Here is a 22,131-nt window from a genome sequence, read left to right on the forward strand (position 1 = left end):
GACTCACATTGATTTCCTGTGCATGTGTGTTACCTTCTAAGTTAATTCTTCTTGAACTAACCTTTTCTCTAGTTCCTGGTCCCCTTCTCCTATTGGCCTCAGTTGCTTTAAGGTATCTGCTTTAGTTTCTCTGTGTTAAGGGCAACAACTGCTATCAAGTTTTTTAGGTGTCTTACCTATCCTCACCCCTCCCTTGTGTGCTCTCCCTTTATCATGTGATCAAAGTCCAATCCCCTTGTTGTGTTTGCCCTTGATCTGATGCCCACATATGAGGGAGAACATACGAATTTTGGTCTTTTGGGCCAGGCTAACCTCACTCAGAATGATGTTCTCCAAATCCATCCATTTACCAGCGAATGATAACATTTCGTTCTTCTTCATGGCTGCATAAAATTTCATTGTGTATAGATACCACATTTTCTTGATCCATTCGTCAGTAGTGGGGCATCTTGGCTGTTTCCATAATGTGGCTATTGTGAATAGTGCTGCAATAAACATGGGTGTGCAGGTGCCTCTGGAGTAACCTGAGTCACAGTCTTTTGGGTATATCCCCAAGAGTGGTATTGCTGGATCAAATGGTAGATCAATGTTTAGCTTTTTAAGTAGCCTCCAAATTTTTTTCCAGAGTGGTTGTACTAGTTTACATTCCCACCAAGAGTGTAACAGGGTTCCTTTTTCCCTGCATCCTCGCCAACATCTGTTGTTGGTGGTGTTGCTAATGATGGCTATTCTAACAGGGGTGAGGTGGAATCTTAGTGTAGTTTTAATTTGCATTTCCTTTATTGCTAGAGATGGTGAGCATTTTTTCATGTGTTTTTTGGCCATTTGAATTTCTTCTTTTGAGAAAGTTCTGTTTAGTTCATTTGCCCATTTCTTTATTGGTTCATTAGTTTTGGGAGAATTTAGTTTTTTAAGTTCCCTATATATTCTGGTTATCAGTCCTTTGTCTGATGTGTAGCTGGCAAATATTTTCTCCCACTCTCTGGGTGTTCTCTTCAGTTTAGAGACCATTTCTTTTGTTGAGCAGAAGCTTTTTAGTTTTATGAAGTCCCATTTATCTATGCTATCTCTTAGTTGCTGTGCTGCTGGGGTTCCATTGAGAAAGTTCCTACCTATACCTACTAACTCCAGAGTATTTCCTACTCTTTCTTGTATCAACTTAAGAGTTTGGGGTCTGATATTAAGATCCTTGATCCATTTTGAGTTAAAAATGGATAGGGTGATATACATGGATTTAGTTTCAGTTTTTTGCAGACTGCTAACCAGTTTTCCCAGCAGTTTTTGTTGAAGAGGCTGCTTTTTCTCCATCGTATATTTTTAGCTCCTTTGTCAAAGACAAGTTGGTTATAGTTGTGTGGCTTCATATCTGGATCCTCTATTCTGTTCCAGGGGTCTTCATGTCTGTTTTTATGCCAGTACCATGCTGTTTTTATTGTTATTGCTTTGTAATGTAGTTTGAAGTCGGGTATCGTGATACCTCCTGCATTGTTCTTTTGACTGAGTATTGCCTTGGCTATTCGTGGCCTCTGTGTTTCCATATAAATTTAATGGTAGATTTTTCAATCTTTTTAATGAATGTCATTGGAATTTTGATGGGAATTGCATTAAACATGTAGATTACTTTTGGGAGGATAGACATTTTTACTATGTTTTTTTTTTTTCATTTTTCTTTTATTATTCATATGTGCATACAAGGCTTGGTTTATTTCTCCCCCCTGCCCCCACCCCCTCCCTTACCACCCACTCCACCCCCTCCCGCTCCCCCTCTCAATACCCAGCAGAAACTATTTTGCCCTTATCTCTAATTTTGTTGTAGAGAGAGTATAAGCAATAATAGGAAGGAACAAGGGGTTTTGCTGGTTGAGATAAAGATAGCTATACAGGGCGTTGACTCACATTGATTTCCTGTGCGTGGGTGTTACCTTCTAGGTTAATTCTTTTTGATCTAACCTTTTCTCTAGTACCTGGTCCCCTTTTCCTATTGGCCTCAGTTGCTTTAAGGTATCTGCTTTAGTTTCTCTGCATTAAGGGCAACAAATGCTAGCTAGTTTTTTAGGTGTCTTACCTATCCTCACCCCTCCCTTGTGTGCTCTCGCTTTTATCATGTGCTCATAGTCCAATCCCCTTGTTGTGTTTGCCCTTGATCTAATGTCCACATATGAGGGAGAACATACGATTTTTGGTTTTTTGAGCCAGGCTAACCTCACTCAGAATGATGTTCTCCAATTCCATCCATTTACCAGCGAATGATAACATTTCGTTCTTCTTCATGGCTGCATAAAATTCCATTGTGTATAGATACCACATTTTCTTAATCCATTCGTCAGTGGTGGGGCATCTTGGCTGTTTCCATAACTTGGCTATTGTGAATAGTGCCGCAATAAACATGGATGTGCAGGTGCCTCTGGAGTAACAGTCTTTTGGGTATATCCCCAAGAGTGGTATTGCTGGATCAAATGGTAGATCGATGTCCAGCTTTTTAAGTAGCCTCCAAATTTTTTTCCAGAGTGGTTGTACTAGTCTACATTCCCACCAACAGTGTAAGAGGGTTCCTTTTTCCCCGCATCCTCGCCAACACCTGTTTTTGGTGGTGTTGCTGATGATGGCTATTCTAACAGGGGTGAGCCTTTACTATGTTGATTCTACCCATCCATGAGCATGGGAGATCTCTCCACTTTCTATAGTCTACTTCAATCTCTTTCTTCAGAAGTTTATAGTTTTCCTTGTAGAGGTCATTCACATCCTTTGTTAGGTTTACACCTAGGTATTTGATTTTTTTTGAGGCTATTGTAAATGGAATTGTTTTCATATATTCTTTCTCAGTTTGTTCATTATTAGTGTATAGAATTGCTAACGATTTTTCTATGTTGATTTTATATCCTGCTACCTTGCTGTAGCTATTGATGGTGTCTAGGAGCTTTTGAGTAGAGTTTTTTGGGTCTTTAAGGTATAGGATCATGTCATCTGCAAATAGGGATATTTTGACAGTTTCTTTACCTATTTGTATTCCTTTTATTCCTTCTTCTTGCCTAATTGCTCTGGCTAGGAATTCCAGTACTATGTTGAATAGGAGTGTAGATAGTGGGCATCCTTGTCTAGTTCCTGATTTTAGAGGGAATGGTTTCAGTTTTTCTCCATTAAGTATAATGCTGGCTGTAGGTTTGTCATATATAGCTTTTATAATGTTGAGGTACTTTCCTTCTATTCCTAGTTTTCCTAGAGCTTTTATCATGAAGTGGTGTTGGATCTTATCAAAGGCTTTTTCTGCATCTATTGAGATGATCAAGTGGTTTTTGTCTTTGCTTCTGTTAATGTGGTTTATTACGTTTATTGATTTTCGTATGTTGAACCATCCCTGCATTCCTGGAATGAAGCCTACTTGGTCGTGGTGAATGATCTTTTTGATATGTTGTTGAATTTGGTTTGCCATTATTTTATTGAGGATTTTTGCATCAGTGTTCATTAAGGAAATTGGCCTATAGTTCTCCTTTTTGGAGGTGTCTTTGCTGGGTTTTGGGATAAGTGTAATACTGGCTTCATAAAATGTGTTAGGCAGTTTTCCTTCCCTTTCTATTTTGTGGAACAGTTTAAGGAGGGTTGGTATTAGTTCTTCTTTAAAGGTCTGATAGAATTCAGGAGAGAATCCATCAGGTCCTGGACTTTTCTTTTTTTGGGAGACTCTTGATTGCTGCTTTAATTTCATTTTGTGTTATAGATCTATTCAGGTGATTAATGTCCTCTTGGTTTAGTTATGGATGATCATAAGTATCTAGAAATCTGTCCATTTCTTCAAGATTTTCAAATTTATTAGAATACAGGTTCTCAAAGTAGTCTCTGATGATTTCCTGGACTTCCATGGTGTTTTTTGTTATGTTCCCTTTTGCATTCCTGATTTTACTGATTTGGGTTTTTTCTCTCCTCATTTTAGTCAGGTTTGCCAGGGGTCTATTGATCTTGTTTATTTTTTCAAAGAACCAACTTTATGTTTTATTAATTCTTTGTATGGTTTTTTTGGTTTCTATTTAATTGGTTTCAGCTCTTATTTTTATTATTTCTCTCCTATTTGTTTTGGGGTTTGCTTGTTTTTGTTTTTCTAGGAGTTTGATATGTATCATTAGGTCATTGATTTGAGATCTTTCCATCTTTTTAATATATGCACTCATGGGTATAAACTTTCCTCTCAGGACTGCCTTTGCTGTGTCCCATAGGTTCCGGTAGGTTGTGTTTTCATTTTCACCGAATTCCAGGAACCATTTTTTTTATTGTTTTATTATTCATATGTGCATACAAGGCTTGGGTCATTTCTCCCCCCTGCCCCCACCCCCTCCCTTACCACCCACTCTGCCCCCTTCCTCTACCCCCAACCCCCTCAATACCCAGCAGAAACTATTTTGCCCTTATCTCTAATTTTGTTGAAGACAGAGTATAAGCAATAATAGGAAGGAACAAGTGTTTTTGCTGGTTGAGATAAGAATAGCTGTACAGGGAGTTGACTCACATTAATTTCTCCAGGAACCTTTTAATTTCCTCTTTTATTTCATCAATGACCCATTGTTCATTAAGCAATGAGTTATTCAGTTTCCAGCTGTTTGCATGTTTTTTGTCTTTATTTTTGTTGTTGAGTTCTAGTTTTATTGCATTGTGATCAGATAGAATGCATGATATAATTTCTATTTTCTTATATTTGCTGAGGCTTGCTTTGTGCCCTAGGATATGATCTATTTTGGAGAAGGTTCTGTGGGCTGCTGAGAAAAATGTATATTGTGTAGAAGTTGTTTGAAATGTTCTGTAGACATCAACTAGGTCCATTTGATCTACGGTATGTTTTAGATCTAGGATTTCTTTATTGATTTTTTGTTTGGATGACCTATCTATTGATGATAATGGGGTGTTAAAGTCTCCCACAACCACTGTGTTGGAGTTAATATATGCTTTTAGGTCTTTCAGGTTATGTTTGATAAAATTGGGTGTGTTGACATTGGGTGCATACAGGTTGATAATTGTTATTTCCTTTTGGTCTATTTCCCCTTTTATTAGTATGGAATGTCCTTCTTTATCTCATTTGATCAATGTAGGTTTGAAGTCTTCTTTGTCAGAGGTAAGTATCGCTACTCCTGCCTGTTTTCCGGGGCCATTGGCTTGGTAAATCTTCCAGCCTTTCATCCTAAGCCTATGCTTATTTCTGTCGGTGAGTGGGTCTCCTGTAAACAAGAAATTGTTGGATCTTCCTTTTTTAATCCAGTTCCTCAAGTGGTGCCTTTTGATGGGTGAATTAAGTCCATTAACATTAAGCATTAGTACTGATAGGTATGTGGTGATTCCTGTCACTTAGTTGTCTTAGTTGTTTGAAGGTTTGATTGTGTGTACCTAAGTTGAGGTTACTCTCTACTGTCTTGCTTTTTCTTTTCCTGTAGTTTGGTGCTGCCTGCCCTTTCATGGTTAAGTTGGGTTTCACTTTCTGTGTGCAGAATCCCTTGAAAGAATCTTTTGTAGTGGTGACTTTGTGGTCACATATTGTTTTAGTTTCTGCTTATCATTATTATTATTATTATTATTGCTCCATCTATTTTGAATGATAGTTTTGCTGGGTAGAGTATCCTGGGGTTGAAGTTATTTTCATTCAGTGCCCGGAAGATCTCACCCCATGCTCTTCTTGCTTTTAATGTTTCTGTTGAGAAGTCTGCTGTGATTTTGATGGGTTTATCTTTGTATGTTATTTGTTTTTTCTCTCTTACACCCTTCAATATTCTTTCTCTAGTTTCTGAACTTGTTGTTTTAATGATGATATGTCATGGGGTAGTTCTATTTTGATCTGGTCTGTTTGATGTCCTGGAGGCCTCTTGCATCTTGTGGTCTGTGTCTTCCCAAGCCGTCTGGGCACTGCTGTCTGGCAGCGGCACGGGAGCCCTCCTGGTTTCTCCATTTAATGTGAAGTGGAGATGCTATGCTCAGGATGGAGGTGTGGAGGATTCAAAGTTTTGCCTCTTCTTGGTGGTTTTTCCTGTAAGGTGTATCTCCAGTGTCTCTCCAAGATTTTACTTTAGGAGGCATGTTTTCTGCTTCCTCCCTCTAGCCACCATCTTGGAATCTCGTGTGAATAACTACTTTGTATTTTATGTCAAAAGCCATTCAGTGTGTTCATATTCTGGCCCATGTGGAAAATTTATTCCACCTGTGGAAAATTTATTTCCAGCAAAGAAAAAATAAAAGTTGCATTTCCAAAGTGATTCTAAAACTGAAGTTTTGGATCCAAGGCCCCAAATCCTGGGATTCCACATTCCAGGTCCAGTCACTTACCCCTAAACACCAAATAAAGAGGCATAGTGAAAGCAGAGAAAGGAGATTTACTACATGGCTGGGGATATGCCATGGGAAGAGGCAGAATAAGTGCTCAGCCCATCTTCAGTCATCTTCGGGGTACAGTCATGAGCTATAGGTTTAAGTAGACAAAAGAACTTGGGGCAGAGGACAAAAGGTATACATAGTCAAACAGAACCAGGTGTGTTCTGGTTGACCATTATCTCATTCCTTGGGTTCTGGAAAAGATGTTATTGCTGTTGTCCTTGAGGGGAGCAATCTGGTTCCTAAGACATGATTATTCCTGCTCCAGGTGCAACCTCATCTGGGGTGGTGATGGTGGTGGGGTGGGTGATGTCCTGCAAGTCTCTTCCTTATGGGAAGTTTCAGTTCCTTGTGGATCATTCCTGTCCTTCCTTGATTCCAAGACAGCTTCAGGAGAGAATGGCTCAGAGCAAAGGACAACAGGTACAAAATGGAGACAGGGCTGCCATGCTTTTCTCCTGTGTTTAGTTAATTCATGGACTTGAGTAAGGAGTTAGTGCTTTTCAGCAAAGCAGTTAAATACCTCTTATAATTCTACAGTGGTCAACTGCTGAATTTGCTTGCCCAACATCCACTTTTTCTTTTCTTGATCTTCACACTAGGATTTTTCTGTGGGGAACCAGCTAGCATGCAATGCACTTCTGGGTTCTTGCACATGACCCAGGTCTGGCCGATCAGAATATACCAGCATGACAAAGAGTAAAGCATGAAGCCAGAAGCCAGGCTATAAGAGTCCTAAACCTGTCTCGGCTGCTTAGCAGGTGTGTGAACTTTAGTTTATTGTTTAGCCTCTCTGAGCAGTAGTGGTTTGATGATGGACACATTAATAAGAAACATCTACCACATAGAGTAGGTGAATGGAGGCTAAATGAGTGAGGTAGGTATAATGCCTTTATACCATTATTATATCCTACCTTCATGCCTGCAATATTCCTGTATCCAGCAGTCTCTTACCACATTGCATTTCTTTACTTTTCTTTTTGCCTTCCACATACTCCAATATAACCTGCTATGTTATCTGAGAAATTATATTTTATATATTTCTTTCTTACTAGAAATATCCTGAGAGCAGGACTGTGTCTTATTCAGCTCTGTGCCTTGGGTGCTAAACATAGTTCCCACCCCAGAAATGGTGCTCAATAAATGTTTGTTGTACAAAACTGAAGCCTCTCTAATACAGCAGAGCAAGTTGGAACAATTAATGAAAATATAATAAACCCTACTGATAAAAATATAAATACAGCCTGGTGTGGTGTTGCACATGTGTAATCCCAGAACTTGGGAAGCTGAGGCAGGAGGATCAGGTTGAGGTCAGGCTGGGCTACATAGTGAGATTCTGTCTCAAAAAAAGTTCAGTGAAGTAAGTTGTGGTTCTGTTTACCTGGATATAGGATCAACCCATCACTGGAGGATCTTAGGACAAATATGTTAGGGGTGGAGGGAGGAAGGGGGGAGGGGGAGGGAGAGGGAGAGAAGAGGAAGAGGGAGAGAGAAGAAAGAAAAGGAGGAAGGAGGGGAGCAAGTGGTGTTCTTGGGCCTGGAAGTCTCAGGTTGATGAGAAGGTGAGATATGGGTGCGAAGTTTCAAAGATGGCCTGGCTTGATTAAGAACCAGGTTTATGATCCTGATAGTGGACAACTAAAATGAAGCATAAACAAAGATCAGTGGAAGGGAGGAGACCAAGGGTCTGTGAGACTTGGGAGTTTTCTTGGTATCCACTGGGACCCTAAAATCACCCAGGATGAGAGTAAAAGTAGTATGTGGGTGCCAAAGTTGTAGGGGGAATCTGGAGAAAGACAAATAAGAGCAGAAGGAGGACTGAGGTGAGTTGATTGTGTACATTTCTTCCTAGCTCCAGTCTACTGACTCTGGTCAGTGATGTCACATTGCTAGAAGTATTTATACCACAGAAATTGGCAATGCTACAAATCAGATCTTGTCCTAGTCTCAAAAAAAATGTAAAACAAAACCCAGAAATAACTGTTTACAAGCCACCAACCACCCTTACTCTAGCTAAAACTCTTTGATTAGGAGAGCATGAAAAATATGTACCATTATCCACAACCCAGAGTTGTGAGTGGAAAATGCCACCTGTGTGAGAATGGGGGGAGGGCATCTCCTTGGATAGTATTTATTGATCTGTTCTTTAAAAAATAACACTGTATACTGGAATTTCCAATTTTCATAAGCCAACTTTAGACATCTGATCTTTTTAGCGTGTATTAATCATACAAAATAATGGGGGTTTTATCATATCATTTTATATGTATACATAATATACTTTGGTCATATTCATCCCTTTCATCTGGGTTTTGAAGTAGGGGCAGAAAAGATAGGATTTCACTTGTCAAAAATATGGGAGAGGGGATTTTCAACAAAGCACTCACAAGAGGAAAGAACTGAAGATGGGGAAATCCATTACATGCTAGGGAAAAAGCAAATGTCTTTTTTTTAATTCATTTATTCACATGTGCATACATTGTTTGGGTCATTTCTCCCCCCTGTCCTCTTCCTCCACTCTCTCCCCCCTCTACTTCCAGGCAGAATCTGTCTGGCCTTATCTCTAATTTTGTTGAAGAAAAAAACATAAGCATAATAAGGAAGACAAAACGTTTTTGCTAGTTGAGTTGAGGCTAGCTATACAGAAACATTCTTAGTATTGCTTTCGTGTACACGTGTTATGACCCATGTTGATTCATCTCTAACTGATCTTTACACTGGTTCCTGATCCCCTTCTCATGTTAACCTCTGTGGCTTTCATGTTTCTTTATTAGTTCCTCTGGAGTGGGGATATCAAATGCTTTCATGTTTTGGGTTTTCTACCTATTCCTATATCTCTCATATGTGCTCTCCCCCTGTCATGTGATCCAAGTCCAACCACATTGCTGCATTTGTGCTAGACCCAAAGTCCGCATATGAGGGAGAACATACAATTTTTGGTCTTCTGAGCCTGGCTAACCTTACTCAGAATGATGTTCTCCAGTTCCATCCATTTATTTGCAAATGATAAGATTTCATTCTTCATGGCTGAGTAAAATTCCATTGTGTACAAGTACCACATTTTCTAGATCCATTCGTCAGTAGTGGGGCATCTTGGTTGTTTTCATAGCTTGGCTATTGTAAATAGTGCTGCAATAAACATGGGTGTGCAGGTGCCTCTGGAGTAACCTGTGTTGTATTCTTTTGGGTATATCCCCAGGAGTGGGATTGCTGGATCATATTGCAGGTCTATGTTTAGATTTTTAAGAAGTCTCCAATTTTTTTCCAGAGTGGTTGCACCAGCTTGCATTCCCACCAGCAGTGTACGAGGGTTCCTTTTTCCCGACATCCTCACCAACACTTGTGTTTTTGATGATGGCTATTCTAACAGGGGTGAGGTGGAACCTTAGTGTGTTTTGATTCACATTTCCTTTATGGCTAAAGATGGTGAGCATTTTTCATGTGTTTTTTGGCCATTTTAATTTCTTTTTTTGAGAAAGTTCTGTTTAGTTCAGTTGACCATTTCTTAATTGGTTCATTGATTTTGGGAGAGTTTAGTTTCTTAAGTTCCAAAAAGCAAATTTCAAACCTCATTAGAAAAGAATCTTTATGTTGCAGTAAAATAACTCTATGGATAGAAAATCAGATTGAGGCAGACTATGAAAAATTGAACCATATTAGGGAGGCAAATGGGCAGCACTGAAGATATTTGAGCAAGGAAGGGACATGATAATAGCAATACCTCAGGAAAGTTAAATCCTAAAGTATTGTGCTTTTTTTTTAAGAATTGAGAATAAATCATATACCATAAAACTCATCCCATATAGTGTACAATTCAGTAGTTTTTATATGCGGAAGGTTATGCAACCATCATCACTGTCTAATTCCAAAACATTTTAAAAGAAGAACCCCCTATGCTAACTAGTAGCCGCTCCTTTTATAAAATATTCGATTTGGTGTCTATAAGGTAGTTTGAATTTTGAACTCAGAAGGGCTATCTAGCAAAGATAAAAAGGGGAAAGAAAAGAATTAGCTATTTCAAGGTTCAGCTGATGAAATGAGATAGATAGAGGTAGAGATAGATAGACAAATGATAGATGGATGGATAGGTAGGTAGATAAATAGATCCTAGATAGACAGATGCTAGATAGATAGATGATAGATAGGTAGATGAATAGATAGGTAACTAGGTAGGTAGATAGATGATAGATAGACAGATAGTAGATAGATGATTGATAGAGCAATATTAGATGAACACATGGGAACAAAGACAAAGGAACATAGGAGAAGTTGATTTTCAAATGCAGCATCTGAATAGGGGAAAGTAATAGATACTGAAAAAATTCTTGCAAGGTTAATGTTTTTACTTTCTTTATCTTTCTTGTATATTATCTTCCTATATCCCTTACATACCTGGGGAAAAGAAGAGGGGGAAGCAGAAGGGCCAGGAACTTGGAAAAATTCCTTGCTTAGGAATGCCATAGGAATGAAAGTTGATCTCTGCATCTCCCAGCTCCTTACAGAGGGTGGTGGTGGCTCCTGGACGCAGGAGACTGGGCTGGGATCTTTGGGCTGTAGTGCCCCAGCTGCCCAATCACAGTCAAAATGGGGAGGAATGTATACAACTCACAGAAACCAAGGAAACCACAGCCCCCAAGACGACCACAGGCTCAGTGTTAATAGAGGACCCTTACCTGGAGTGGTAAGGCCCATTTATGCATGCTTTGCAGGATGGGTGAGTTTGACTAATGAAAAGAATTTCAGTAAGATTTATACAAATAGGTTTACCATGTACTAAATTTCCTTGTTGTCTCTCTTTTCCTGAAATAACCATACCCTCACTCCATCCCTCTCTGATCACTGTGGCAGTAGTGGTTGGGGTGTATCAATGGTGTTGCTGATTGAAGCATATCAATACTAGTGCTCAGCAATTTTGAATGTCTGCCATGTGGTATCCCATTTTGGGGTGACCAGTCCAGGGTCAGAAGGGTTCACTTTGTAGAGACCACCAAATCCAACTCTGCCACTCTTTGGAGCTGATTGAGTTTCTTATTCTGCTTAGAATTTCAAAGTTATAGTATTTTTAAATTGAAGGTGGCCTTGAATTCATCAAGTCTGACTCTTGTTATTAGTGAGAAACTAGAGAATGCAAGAGGTTAGTTGGTAACTTGATCAAAGTCACCCATTCAACTAATCTATGGTGACAGAAAGCAGACCAATGGTTGTGTGAGGATATCAGGGGGAGGGGGTCACAAGGGCATAAGGAAACTTTGGGAGGCAATGGATATAAACTCTATCTTGATTGTATGAATTGTTTTATACCTGTTTACATATATCAAAGCTTATCAAATTGTATACTTTACCTATGAGCAGTTTATTATGCACCAATTACACTTCAGTAAAGCTGCTTTAAACATCCACCCATTTGGTCAAAGGCAGAGAGGAGACCAGAACACACATCTTGTTCCTTAAAGTCTTTATACTCTCCTGTTCACCCCAGCACTGCTTTAAAACCAAAGCATATTACAAGTTGTAAAAATGTCTTTTTCCATAGAGCCATTTTAAAAATTCCATACTTCCAAATTATCTATAATGGTAATAACACACTTTAAAAAAGCAGTGATCCCACTCACCAGTTCTAAAGTGCCCTGGTTTGTAGAGAGACAGTTATGTACCTTCCTGAGTTGGGAGGAGGTAGGGGACAGAGCAAGAAGTGATCTTGTTCCATTCTTCTTTAGCAATGCTTGTTAAAAATTCCTTCTCTAGATGCAACCATGAATTTAACTTAGGATAAGAAAGACAAAAGGAATGGGATTTTTATTACAGAATTGTGACAGTAGCTGGTAATCATCACTGGGCTTAAACAGTTTCTGAATAATCTAGGATGAGGAAGAGGCAGGAAACTTTCCAGAAAGCACTGATGCCTCTTTTCCTCCCTTTCCCTGATCAAACACCCAGGACTAGCAGTGTGGCCAGCTTCCTGAGGTCTAAAATAGCCTCTTTGTGGAGAGGGCAGAAGTACAGAGAGAATATGGGTGTGTCTAGCCCTCACTTCCCTTTCATTGAACTGGAGTCCACCCATAGGGTGTCCAGCTGGCCCCGCATGCTCACTTTGTGGAGCATAAGGCCCTTTGGTTTCCCCACCAGAGTACATGTTCATGAACTATTGCTTTTCTAACAGGAGTGAAGAAGAAACACTCAGCACCTAAGAGGTTTTGTTTTTTTATATGATATTTTGGAATTGCAAACGTAACATAGACATTTGTAACAACTTCAGACAGGACAGAATTCTATGAATGCAAACATGGGTATAATATGGACTGTGGCCCAGTCATCAGGTGAATCTGATCCCATTTCTGTGCAAGTCAGGAGATGTCTGTTGATACAGATGTGGTTGGTGCTATCATGGAGCCAGCCAAAGTGCTTGGAGACATGAATAAACTCTGAGACATCTCTGGACATCCATGTGCCCCTCCATGAAGAGAGCCCCTCCACCAGGGCTCTGGTTTTCCATCCCGGTAGGCTTAGGCAATGGTAATGGCTTTCCACGGTTGCTCTTCTCTGGGTACTGCCATATTTCCTGGTGGCTCCTTTAATCCTGCTCCTCCTCTCAGAAACTCCTTGATAGAACTTTCTGATACATCCATCATGGTGAAATGAACCATTTAAGGTCTGTCTTCCCTCCCAGACTGTGGGAGGAGCACAAGGTCAGGAAGCACGTCTTTTTAAGTTTTATATCTCCAGCCCTTGGCTCACTGGATGGAACTAAGTGGTTGAGTTGACTAGGGGCGTGAAGACATTTATTGAGATGATCTTTGACCTGGGTGTTAAAGGGAATTGCAGTTTGCATGGATGACACATCATCGCACCTCGATTTGATTTTATTCTCAGGGACAAGGTCCAAGACTATGTGGACTGCGTTGTATTACATCCAGGGAAGCATGACTCCAATTTAGGCCCTGAATCACACCTTCGTTCTTTCTCTTACCTTGGATAGTTCTGTGACAGCACTGCCTACACCTACATCCAAACTTCCTTTTGTTGATGATGATGAGGAGACACTGAGGGCAACAGTGACGACTATGACAATGACAGAATGTCCATTTACCTAAGTCTCAGAGGGCTGAGTGTTAGTACTGTGCTCCCTTACCTTATTGCAAGATAATAATAACTTTTGGGGGTCACCCTCTTTTTTAAGTTATCCTTTACATAGAATGACATGCTATCATTTTAAGAGTATAGTTGGATGAGTTTTGACTATCTTACCTGCATAGCCACGGTTCTCATTAAGATATGGAACATTTCTGTCACTCAAGCAAGATCTCTTGTGCCCCTTCCCACTCCATCTGGGACCCAGCCCCTCACAACCATACCACTACTGTGACACAGTTTTCAATGAATTGCTTGTCACCACCCTCCAATCATGCTGATCTTTGCCTCTGCACCTTTTCTGGTGTTGTTCCCTGTGAGTTACCTTCATTTGCCGACTTTCACCTGATTACATTCCCATGATCCTTTAAGACCTCTCCTCCAAGAAGACCCTGTGATCCTGTCTCCATTCAGGCTGGATAAGAGACCCTTCCACAAAGTCTGTCTGCTTCTCTATCATATCTAGGTTTTGTTTTATGCCATTTTTATGCAAGAATTCTTTTTTTCTATTAAACTGTGAGCTCCTTGAGACAGGGACGTGGTCATACTCTGCTTTGAATTCTACACTTTAGCACAACGCCTGGCAACAATATGTATGATGTTTAAATAGATGAATTGCATCAGTATTTTTTACAGGTCACTACCACGACCTAAACCTTTAACACCACATTACATACTTGTTTGCAAGAAATAAAGACTCACATGTATGGGAAGATTCTTGAAGACATCCTTACTCTTGGAAAGGCCTTGACTCAGCTTAGCCTGAGAAACCTCTCCATCTGTCTTGCTGCTCTCTGCTTGTTCGATTTATTTACTTCTGTTTTCTGATTGGCTTCCTTTGTTCACCTTGCATTTCTCCTTCCTCCTAATGTCAGCTTGCATTTTGAATCAGCTTCCTCTGGCCTTGACTTTATGTCTATATAGCTCTAGTTGACACTTGTGAAACTAATAATCTAGAAAATTCATTTAAGCTTTTCAGGTCTACCTCACAACTTGGACTGGCTTCTCGACCACATGCCCAACATTCCCTGGCCCAATGAGCAAAGGGTGGGTCCCAGAAAATGTGGGTGCATGAAGAGTAGCGCCTGATAGAAGAAGGGGCAGGACAGTGGCAGGCCTTCTGAGGTTTTTCCTATCCTATTGCTGAACAAAACCCTTTGTATTTTTGCTCCTGAACAACTTAAATTTTCTCATACCGGAAAGTTATTAGTTTTCTTTTTGCTCAGGATTTATAGAATTAAGGAATGTGGAAACTGGAAAGAATTTCTGCTTGCATGTGTTCCAAATAATACCAGCATCAAAAGATGTTCCCTGAAAAAGTCAAGATATTCCAGCATCTTCCTTGGATCTCGGCTCACCTCCAGGAACATACTTGTCAGAGGTCTGAGAATTAGTATCCCTGCTCCTCTGTACAGATGGACCTCTATAGCATTCAGGCCCTTTAAATTGAAGTGTCTGAATCAGGGATTTCTGAAAAGGCTACAAGGGGGAACCAACCATGAACACCTTGACCTTGTTTGCAGACTTGAGTCAGTATTACATGAATGTGTGTGCATGTGTGCACATGGGCACACTTTCTGAGAGTGTTCATAGCATTCATCATATTATAACAGGTGAATGTGACCTGAAAGAAAACAAATGGGTTAAGATCTCTACTAAATCCCTCTTAGTTCTCTTCCAACTTAAACCTGTTGTCTGCTGTACTCAATATCCACCCAGCTTGTATTCCTAGGAGAAAGTGCTTGATATGACAAAGATGAAAAAATAACGAGACATTGATGAGAGATGTTGATACTAGGGAGGCTATGAATGAGTGAGGAGAGGAGATAGATGGGGAACTTTTACACTGCACCTTCTGTTCAATTCTGCAGTTAATCTAAACCCGCCTCTAAGACGTCTATTAAAAATAGAGTCAGAAATAAAATACAGTTTGCTCAAGGCTAGACAGCTGGCTCAGTAACGACAGCCCTCCACTCTCCCTTCTTCGCTTTTCCCCTTTTTAATATTTAGCGTCTTATTAATTAATCTGCTATTTATTTGTCAACGGATCACCCTTTGATTTTTTTCCTAAACACTTTATTGAGGCACAATCACTGTTATATATTTCTCCATTAAATGCTAGAGAAACTCTTCTGTTGGATACTATTATCTCATTTAAAAATTTTTACTTCTCTGATAACGAAATTAATTCTTAGAAACTTTAAGGAACTTGCACAAGGTTGGCATGGAAAAGCCAGTTTCCACTGTGCTTTATTAGTGATTACATTTGTCTCACTTCTGTACATAACTCCACTCAGGTAAAAAGTCTCTCCTTCTGCTCTCATGTCCCTGACCTGCGGGTCACATCTGAGGCTCTGCCAGGTCCAGGTGGAGCGGGACGCCGCCCCCTGGTGGCAGGTGGGCGCCCGCGCAGCGTATGCTAATGAGCCAGCAGCGCCGCCCGCTGATTGGCTGGCGCGGATTCCAGCTGCTTTGCAAGTCTGGGATGCGAGTAGAGTCCAGGGCCCCGGCTCGGCGCGCTCCCCGCGCAGAGCCTCCCGGGTGACGCCCAGGCCGGGGCGGGCCAGGCGGCTGGTGAACTTGGGGGCTTTGCCTTTTCTCTCCATGCGTGTTCTGGTGGTGAATTCATCTAGGGTCCAGGATGACGATCCGACACCAAGGCCAGCAGTACAGGCCGAGGATGGCATTTCTCCAAAAGGTACCCTGGGTGCCCTCACCTGAGCCCTGGCAGGTGGGCGGGGACCGACTCTGGGGAGCATCGGAGGAAATGCTGGGCGGGAGTAACGGGCGCCCCATTTGGTCGATTCACGCTGCTTGATTGTATTAAATGACTTGTTTGCTGTATTGCTGCCTTTTAAAGACTGTAATAATGAGGTTTTCGTGCGAACTGTTTGTAGTGGAAAATCTAAGGTCAGCTATGATGGTCTGTTGAAGGTTGAAAGCAACCTGTTACTCGGAGAAGAGGGTGCCAGAGGCAGTTGAGACGAGGCTGCGCTGGGTTTGAGACAGCCTGCTGATATTATTATAAGACGCCAGATGTTAAATTAACATTTTTGACCATTTTTCTGAGCAAACACTGTAGTGTTTTAAAGTAAGTGTGTTTGTGTGCACACACAGACCATTGAAAATGATGTGCCCTCTAGGATACAGAGCCACCCCATTTACAGCGCCTCGAGATCCCCTCATAGGAGGATGAGTGGCTGTCTGTCTCCTTTCTGTCTGTGCTGGCAGCACCATCAGAAACCTTTCTCCTCCGTTGCAAATGCTTTGTCGGACCAAGTGACTAGGCACAGGGTGTCCATCCTGGATGGACATGTGGGAGGTGGAGTACATTGTGGGGTGATGTGTTTGGGAACAAATTGGTTCATTTTGTTCTGAGCTTTTGAGATAGCTAGTGTGGGAAGAGCTCTCCAGAGGATTAGGTCCAGGTCACTTGTGTGTGTCCTTCCTCCTGTCCACAGCCACTTTTCACAGGGCAGTGTGAATCTTCTTAGGCTTATCCTTTTGAATAGAATTAGCTGAATGCTTTGGGACAAGCTGGCCCCTGCCCTGAGCTCCTGGAGCTCAGCAAGTTGGGGTAGCCAGTGACCAGGTGTCCTGTTTGCTAAATGTTAAAACCTGGACAGGCCTGGGCACACCAAGGCAGTTGGTCATACCCTGTCTGCCTGTGCTCATTCCAGATAGTAGAGGTGTGAAGATTTTCCATAAGACAGAGAGGCTGAATGTTGTCTCACTCAGAAAGAACCTGGAGAACAAATACTGCAGCTGGCAGTTCCTAAAAGAAGAAACCACCCAAGTCTGATGTTCCAAAGGCAAACATCAGTGTCCATGTTTTATCCCAGGACTGCCTTCTCAGTCCAGGATAGGACAGCTCTCACTTGGAGGCCTAGAGAGTAATTGTCTGGGGATACTGAACTTCATTATTAAATTCTTTTCCATCACCAGCGTCACCTAGTAGCTTCTCCTCTCTTTACCTTGGCCTTCTGACTGTCTTGATCTCCAGTCCTCCATTCTTTACCCAATTTTCCTCCTCAACCTCAGCCACCTTTTCCATCCCAGCCTCCCTCCCCTCCATCATGACCTCCTTTCCTCCACCCCAGCTTCCTTCCTCCTTCTTCCACCCCAGCCTCTGCTTCCCCTCCCCACTCTACACTCTCCCCCTTCATGACACCCTTTGCACACATTGGTTTTCTTTCCCAAACAAAGTGACCTCCTCCACCAGAACCACCTCCAGCTGGCTTCCGATGCTCATAGGATACAGCTTACCCTTCCCAGCTTGGGTGCTCAGGCTCCTGCTTCAACCCATCTCCCTGGCTCTACCTCTCCCTGCCTTCCACACATGCCCTGCCAACTTTCCACTCCTCTTCCTAGGGCCCACTCACAGGCCTCTCCTCTGGCAGGTTTGCTGACCCCCTGAATGGAGAAACTTCCTTTCTGTGCCTACAAACTCTGACCACACCTCCAATATTGCTTCCCCTTTACTTTGTGTTGGCTAGGATCTTGTTTGTATGTTCTGAGATGTTGGGTCATGTCACACAGATAATTAGAGCAGGAGACAAAACAAAGGTTTGTAGAATAGATAGCAAGAGCCTGTGCTAGGAGCTCCTTAGCAAGCAACCAGCTTTATGCAGAAGGGTCCAGACCAAAGGGATGTGCACCTAGGTACAGGTGCCATTCTTCACTGGTTGGATGCATGGTATGATGTGTGCTGTATCTCTAGAATTCATTTTTATCTGTTCCATCAGACAGTGGTATGATCACTACCTTACTGAAAAGGAAACTGAGGCCCAGAGAAGCTAAGTGAATTGCCAGTTATATAGTCCTTAAGTAGTGGAACTAAGAAAAAAAGCAGAAGTGGTTATTGTCTGTCCCCAAATGTGACAGAATGCTATGGACTTTCCTATGATGTAGGATAGAGTGTGGAGGCTGGAGGAAGGCTGGCTCACAGAGCTCAGAGCTGGAGGATGAGTAGTAGGTTCCAGGTAGAGAGAAGCAGAAAGATGATCTAGGCAGAAGAAACAGCAATGCTGAGTCTTAGAGGCACAGAGGATCTGGTGTGCCAGATTCTAATGGAGGGAGTTTGAAGCAAGGGGAAGAGGGTAGACAGGTGGGTAGAGATGGAGGGAATGACAATGAGCCCTTAGAATCTTTCGAAGGTGATTTGATTTTATCCCTTAGGGAGTCATTGCAGAATTTGGCAGATTTGCAAGTTAAGAAGACCACTGGTGTGAGATAGAGGAGTGGATGGAATGTCTTTTTGTCTCTGAGCTCAGAGAGTTCACTCAGGGTTCTCCTGTGCCTCTCACAGCTCTGCCACTCAGGAAATAGCATCTTCTAACAGGGGTGGGAAGAGCACTGGTAGTTCGAAGGGCCCTTCCTCCTGTAGGCCCTGAGGTTCTCATACCCCACTTCTACTTCAAGTTCGATGCAGCACCTGGGGAGACTTGCCCATCACCAGGGATGCCCACGCTTGGACAAGTTGTGAGGAAAAGAGGTGGAGAGCCCACCTGCCTAGGCTTTGCTGGGAGATTCACTTATGACACACAGATGAGTGGCCTCCTATGGCTCTGACAGCCATGGGCTCTTGTGCTGGTCTACACACCTCTGTGACTCCTAGGTCACCATATTAGCCAGTTCTGCCTACCACTGCCCTTGAGATTCACTGTGAAATGAATCATTGGTGCAATCTCAGAAGCCTTTTGTTAGATGACTTGGATTTCCTGTGTGGCTTCTGGCATCTTGATTTTGCTTGGGAAGGAACTTCAGAAGTAGAAATATTGAGGAGACCTGGACAGAGGGTCGTATCACTCACCTGTACCATTCTTTCATTCACTACACATAATGGAGCAGTTACATTGCCAGGTGCTGGGGACACTAAGGAGCTTAGAGTACATAGAGAAATACAGATGTATGAACAAGGAGAGACACACTACATGGGTTGTGGCAGACACTGTTGGATATACCCACCAGGGAGGGGAGAGTTCCATCTAGGATGGGGGAAATAAGGTTCCACAACTGATTTGCAACTGAGTTGAGTTCTGAAAAATTAGTCATTGTTTTTCCAGAAGGGTGGGAAGATGACTGACATTTTTAGACTGATAGAAAACAGAGAGAGCCTGGTAGCATGGCAGACTCCTTAGGGTCAGGATTGCCAGCCCAGAAAGGGCAGAGATGGGCTTAGAGAGGATGGGAAGGTTGGGCAGTAAGAAGGGTTCAGGACTGGAGGGCTTCATATGACATGCAGAGGATTTGATGCTTTCTATTTAATGAGATGCTGTTTGATGTTTAAAACCAGGGATGAGTAAGATGAGTCGGTTTACATGCTACAAGAGGAGTCTGATGGAGGGTGTGAATGCTTTTCAACTCTGGATGTACCTTAAAAAATATTGACATCAACTCACTGTCCTTAGAATTTCTGATTTACTTGGCCTGAGGTGAGGCCCAGGCATTTGTCTTTTTAAAAGAGCTTCTGCAAGTGGTTTGAATATGCAACTGAGATGACAGCCCTGGGGATGTTTGGCAACATTTGGATGTATTTTGAGTTGTCACATCTGGGGATTTTACTAGCACATAGTGGGTAGCAACAGATGCTAACATTCTGTAATGCAAAGGATGCCCCCCTGTGCCCCAACAAAGACTGATTGCACTCAAAATGCCAATGGGATTGCAGTGGAAAGCCCCTGGACCAGAGGGGAACACTGAAGGCTGGAGACAGATATCAGTACACAGGCAGAGCTTGTGGTCCAGTTGGGGTTTAGAGGACGTTCCATTGAGACGGGTTTACTGAGTAGATAAAAGGCATGTTAAATATACAAACTGAATCAGCAGAGGTGGGCACTGCTGTTCTTGCCTGGGGTCATCTGGAATGCCTGCTGGGCAGTAGTCAGGGTGACAAGAGCAGATCTGCGGGCATGTACTGTTAGGCATAGTGCTGGTGAGTGCCTTTGAGATGCTGGGGTAAGCTGGCCACAGGTTGGCTGGACTCTGTCTGGAAAGGCTTATTAGCAAGATCACACCCTCCTCTGTTAGAACAATAACCCATGACTCTGGGTCAGTTTCCCTGTCTCTGTATAGAAGAGTCCTGATTGCTACTGTCTCCTCAGGGGCTTTCTTCAGCTTAAAGGAAAATTCCAACCCCTGAGATCTTCCCCTGTGAGTGACAGCTCCTTAATTCAATGAGTAGTGTGGGCGTGGTGGGTGGGATGTCAAAGCCATCAAAGCCATCCCTTCACAATGTCAGGGTTCCCTGAATTCCTGCAGTCTTGCCTCGGCATGTGGGTGTCTGAGAAAGAAAATATAGGGCTGACATCCCTTTCTTGCCACTGCTCCCCCAGCATAGAGTCACCTTCCCTTCTCCCCACTGTCCCAGCACAGGGTCAGACAGGTCCCAGCCCTAGCCTGCTTCGTAGCATTGTGTGGGAGAATTTGGGAAGCTGGTCCAGCTGGGAGCATGTGCACTGGTGTGCCAGGGTAGGGATGGCTCTTCCTCATCTCCAGAGGGACACCTGGAGGACACAAGGAGGTGGGTGTGACAGTTTGGAGCAGTTTGGAGCAGAAAGGCAAGGGTTTCTCACTCATTTTCCTCTCTGAAGGAGAAGGGATTTTTCTGACTAAGGATAAAACATAGAGTAGGTATAAGACTATATGAGCTGCTGTAACAAAGTACACACAGGCCTAGCAGCTTAAGCAACTGAAATCCATTTTCTCACAGTTCTGGAGACTGAATGTCTCAGGCCAGTGTGTGTCAGGGACTCTCCTCTTGGTTTGTAGATGACTGTCTTTTCTCTGTCTTTTCACATCACTCTCAACTAAAGTCCCAATCTCTTCTCATAAGGACACTGGTCTGACTGGATTAGAGACACATATACAACCTTACTTAACCTTACTTATCATTATTATTTTTATGGCTCTGGGGATGGAAGCAAGGGTCCTAATACATACTAGGCAAATGCTTTACCACTTCCCCAGCCCTTGGTTTTTGGAAACAGGGTCTCTATGGAGCCCAGACTGGCTTCAAACTTGTGGTCCTCCTACCTTAGTCTCCCAAGTGCTGGGATTACAGGCATGTGCCACCATGCCTCCAGCTCTTACTTACCTCTTTAAAGACCCTGCGTCCTAAACCAGCCAGTTCTGAGGTACTGAGGGTTAGGACTTCAATATATCAATTTGGGGAGGACACAATTCAGCCCACAACAGAGTCTCTCAGAGACAGTGGCACGAGCTAGAATCCTGGGTTCGCGTTCTTAAGTAGGTGACTTGGGGAGACCCGTCGGAGGAGTTTATATGAAGAGTCAATCAAAATCCCAATGTGCACTTCATCCTAATGTTCCTGAGGCCAATGTGACAATCTTCCTTCCCACCTGCTCCTTCTTTCTGTGAAAGGTGACACACCTGCTAGAAAGAAATCTGACTCCCCTCATTGTGGTTTAAAATAACTCTCGTTATTCCTCCTCTGAAGGTTATTTTCAGATTCTTAATAGCTAGGTTTTTCTCTTTAGTGCAAAGACAAAGAATCAAATCTGCTGACTTTGTGGGGGAGGGGTTTAGGTTTCTAAGTTTTAAGGTGGGGTTCTACTTCCTCCCCAATGTATGGGCCCTCTGTTCCATGAAAGGCTCGTGTTTCATCTAATTTTTTTGAATATTGCCTTTCATCTGGCAATT

The 22,131-nt window shown here is 42.4% G+C and overlaps 1 protein-coding gene across 6 annotated transcripts in view; it reads left to right on the plus strand.

Moving 5' to 3' along the window:
- The window catches only part of Rgs9 (regulator of G protein signaling 9), a 104,250-nt gene that overhangs the window by 19,683 nt on the left and 62,436 nt on the right, over nucleotides 1-22,131 (plus strand). For 3 of the 6 annotated variants that reach the window (XM_074045282.1, XM_074045283.1, XM_074045287.1), the window contains exon 1: nucleotides 15,935-16,168. The exons of 1 other annotated variant lie outside the window; for it this stretch is intronic. In XM_074045282.1, coding sequence (XP_073901383.1) covers nucleotides 16,112-16,168 — 57 coding nt within the window. In that variant the 5' untranslated portion in view covers nucleotides 15,935-16,111. Of the gene's footprint in view, nucleotides 1-15,934; nucleotides 16,169-22,131 lie in introns of those variants that run through there. 2 more of the 6 variants (XM_074045284.1, XM_074045288.1) reach the window with 2 other exon arrangements.

The sequence above is a fragment of the Castor canadensis genome, chromosome 11 (assembly GCF_047511655.1).
Source record: "Castor canadensis chromosome 11, mCasCan1.hap1v2, whole genome shotgun sequence".
In the NCBI taxonomy this organism is placed as follows: domain Eukaryota; kingdom Metazoa; phylum Chordata; class Mammalia; order Rodentia; family Castoridae; genus Castor; species Castor canadensis.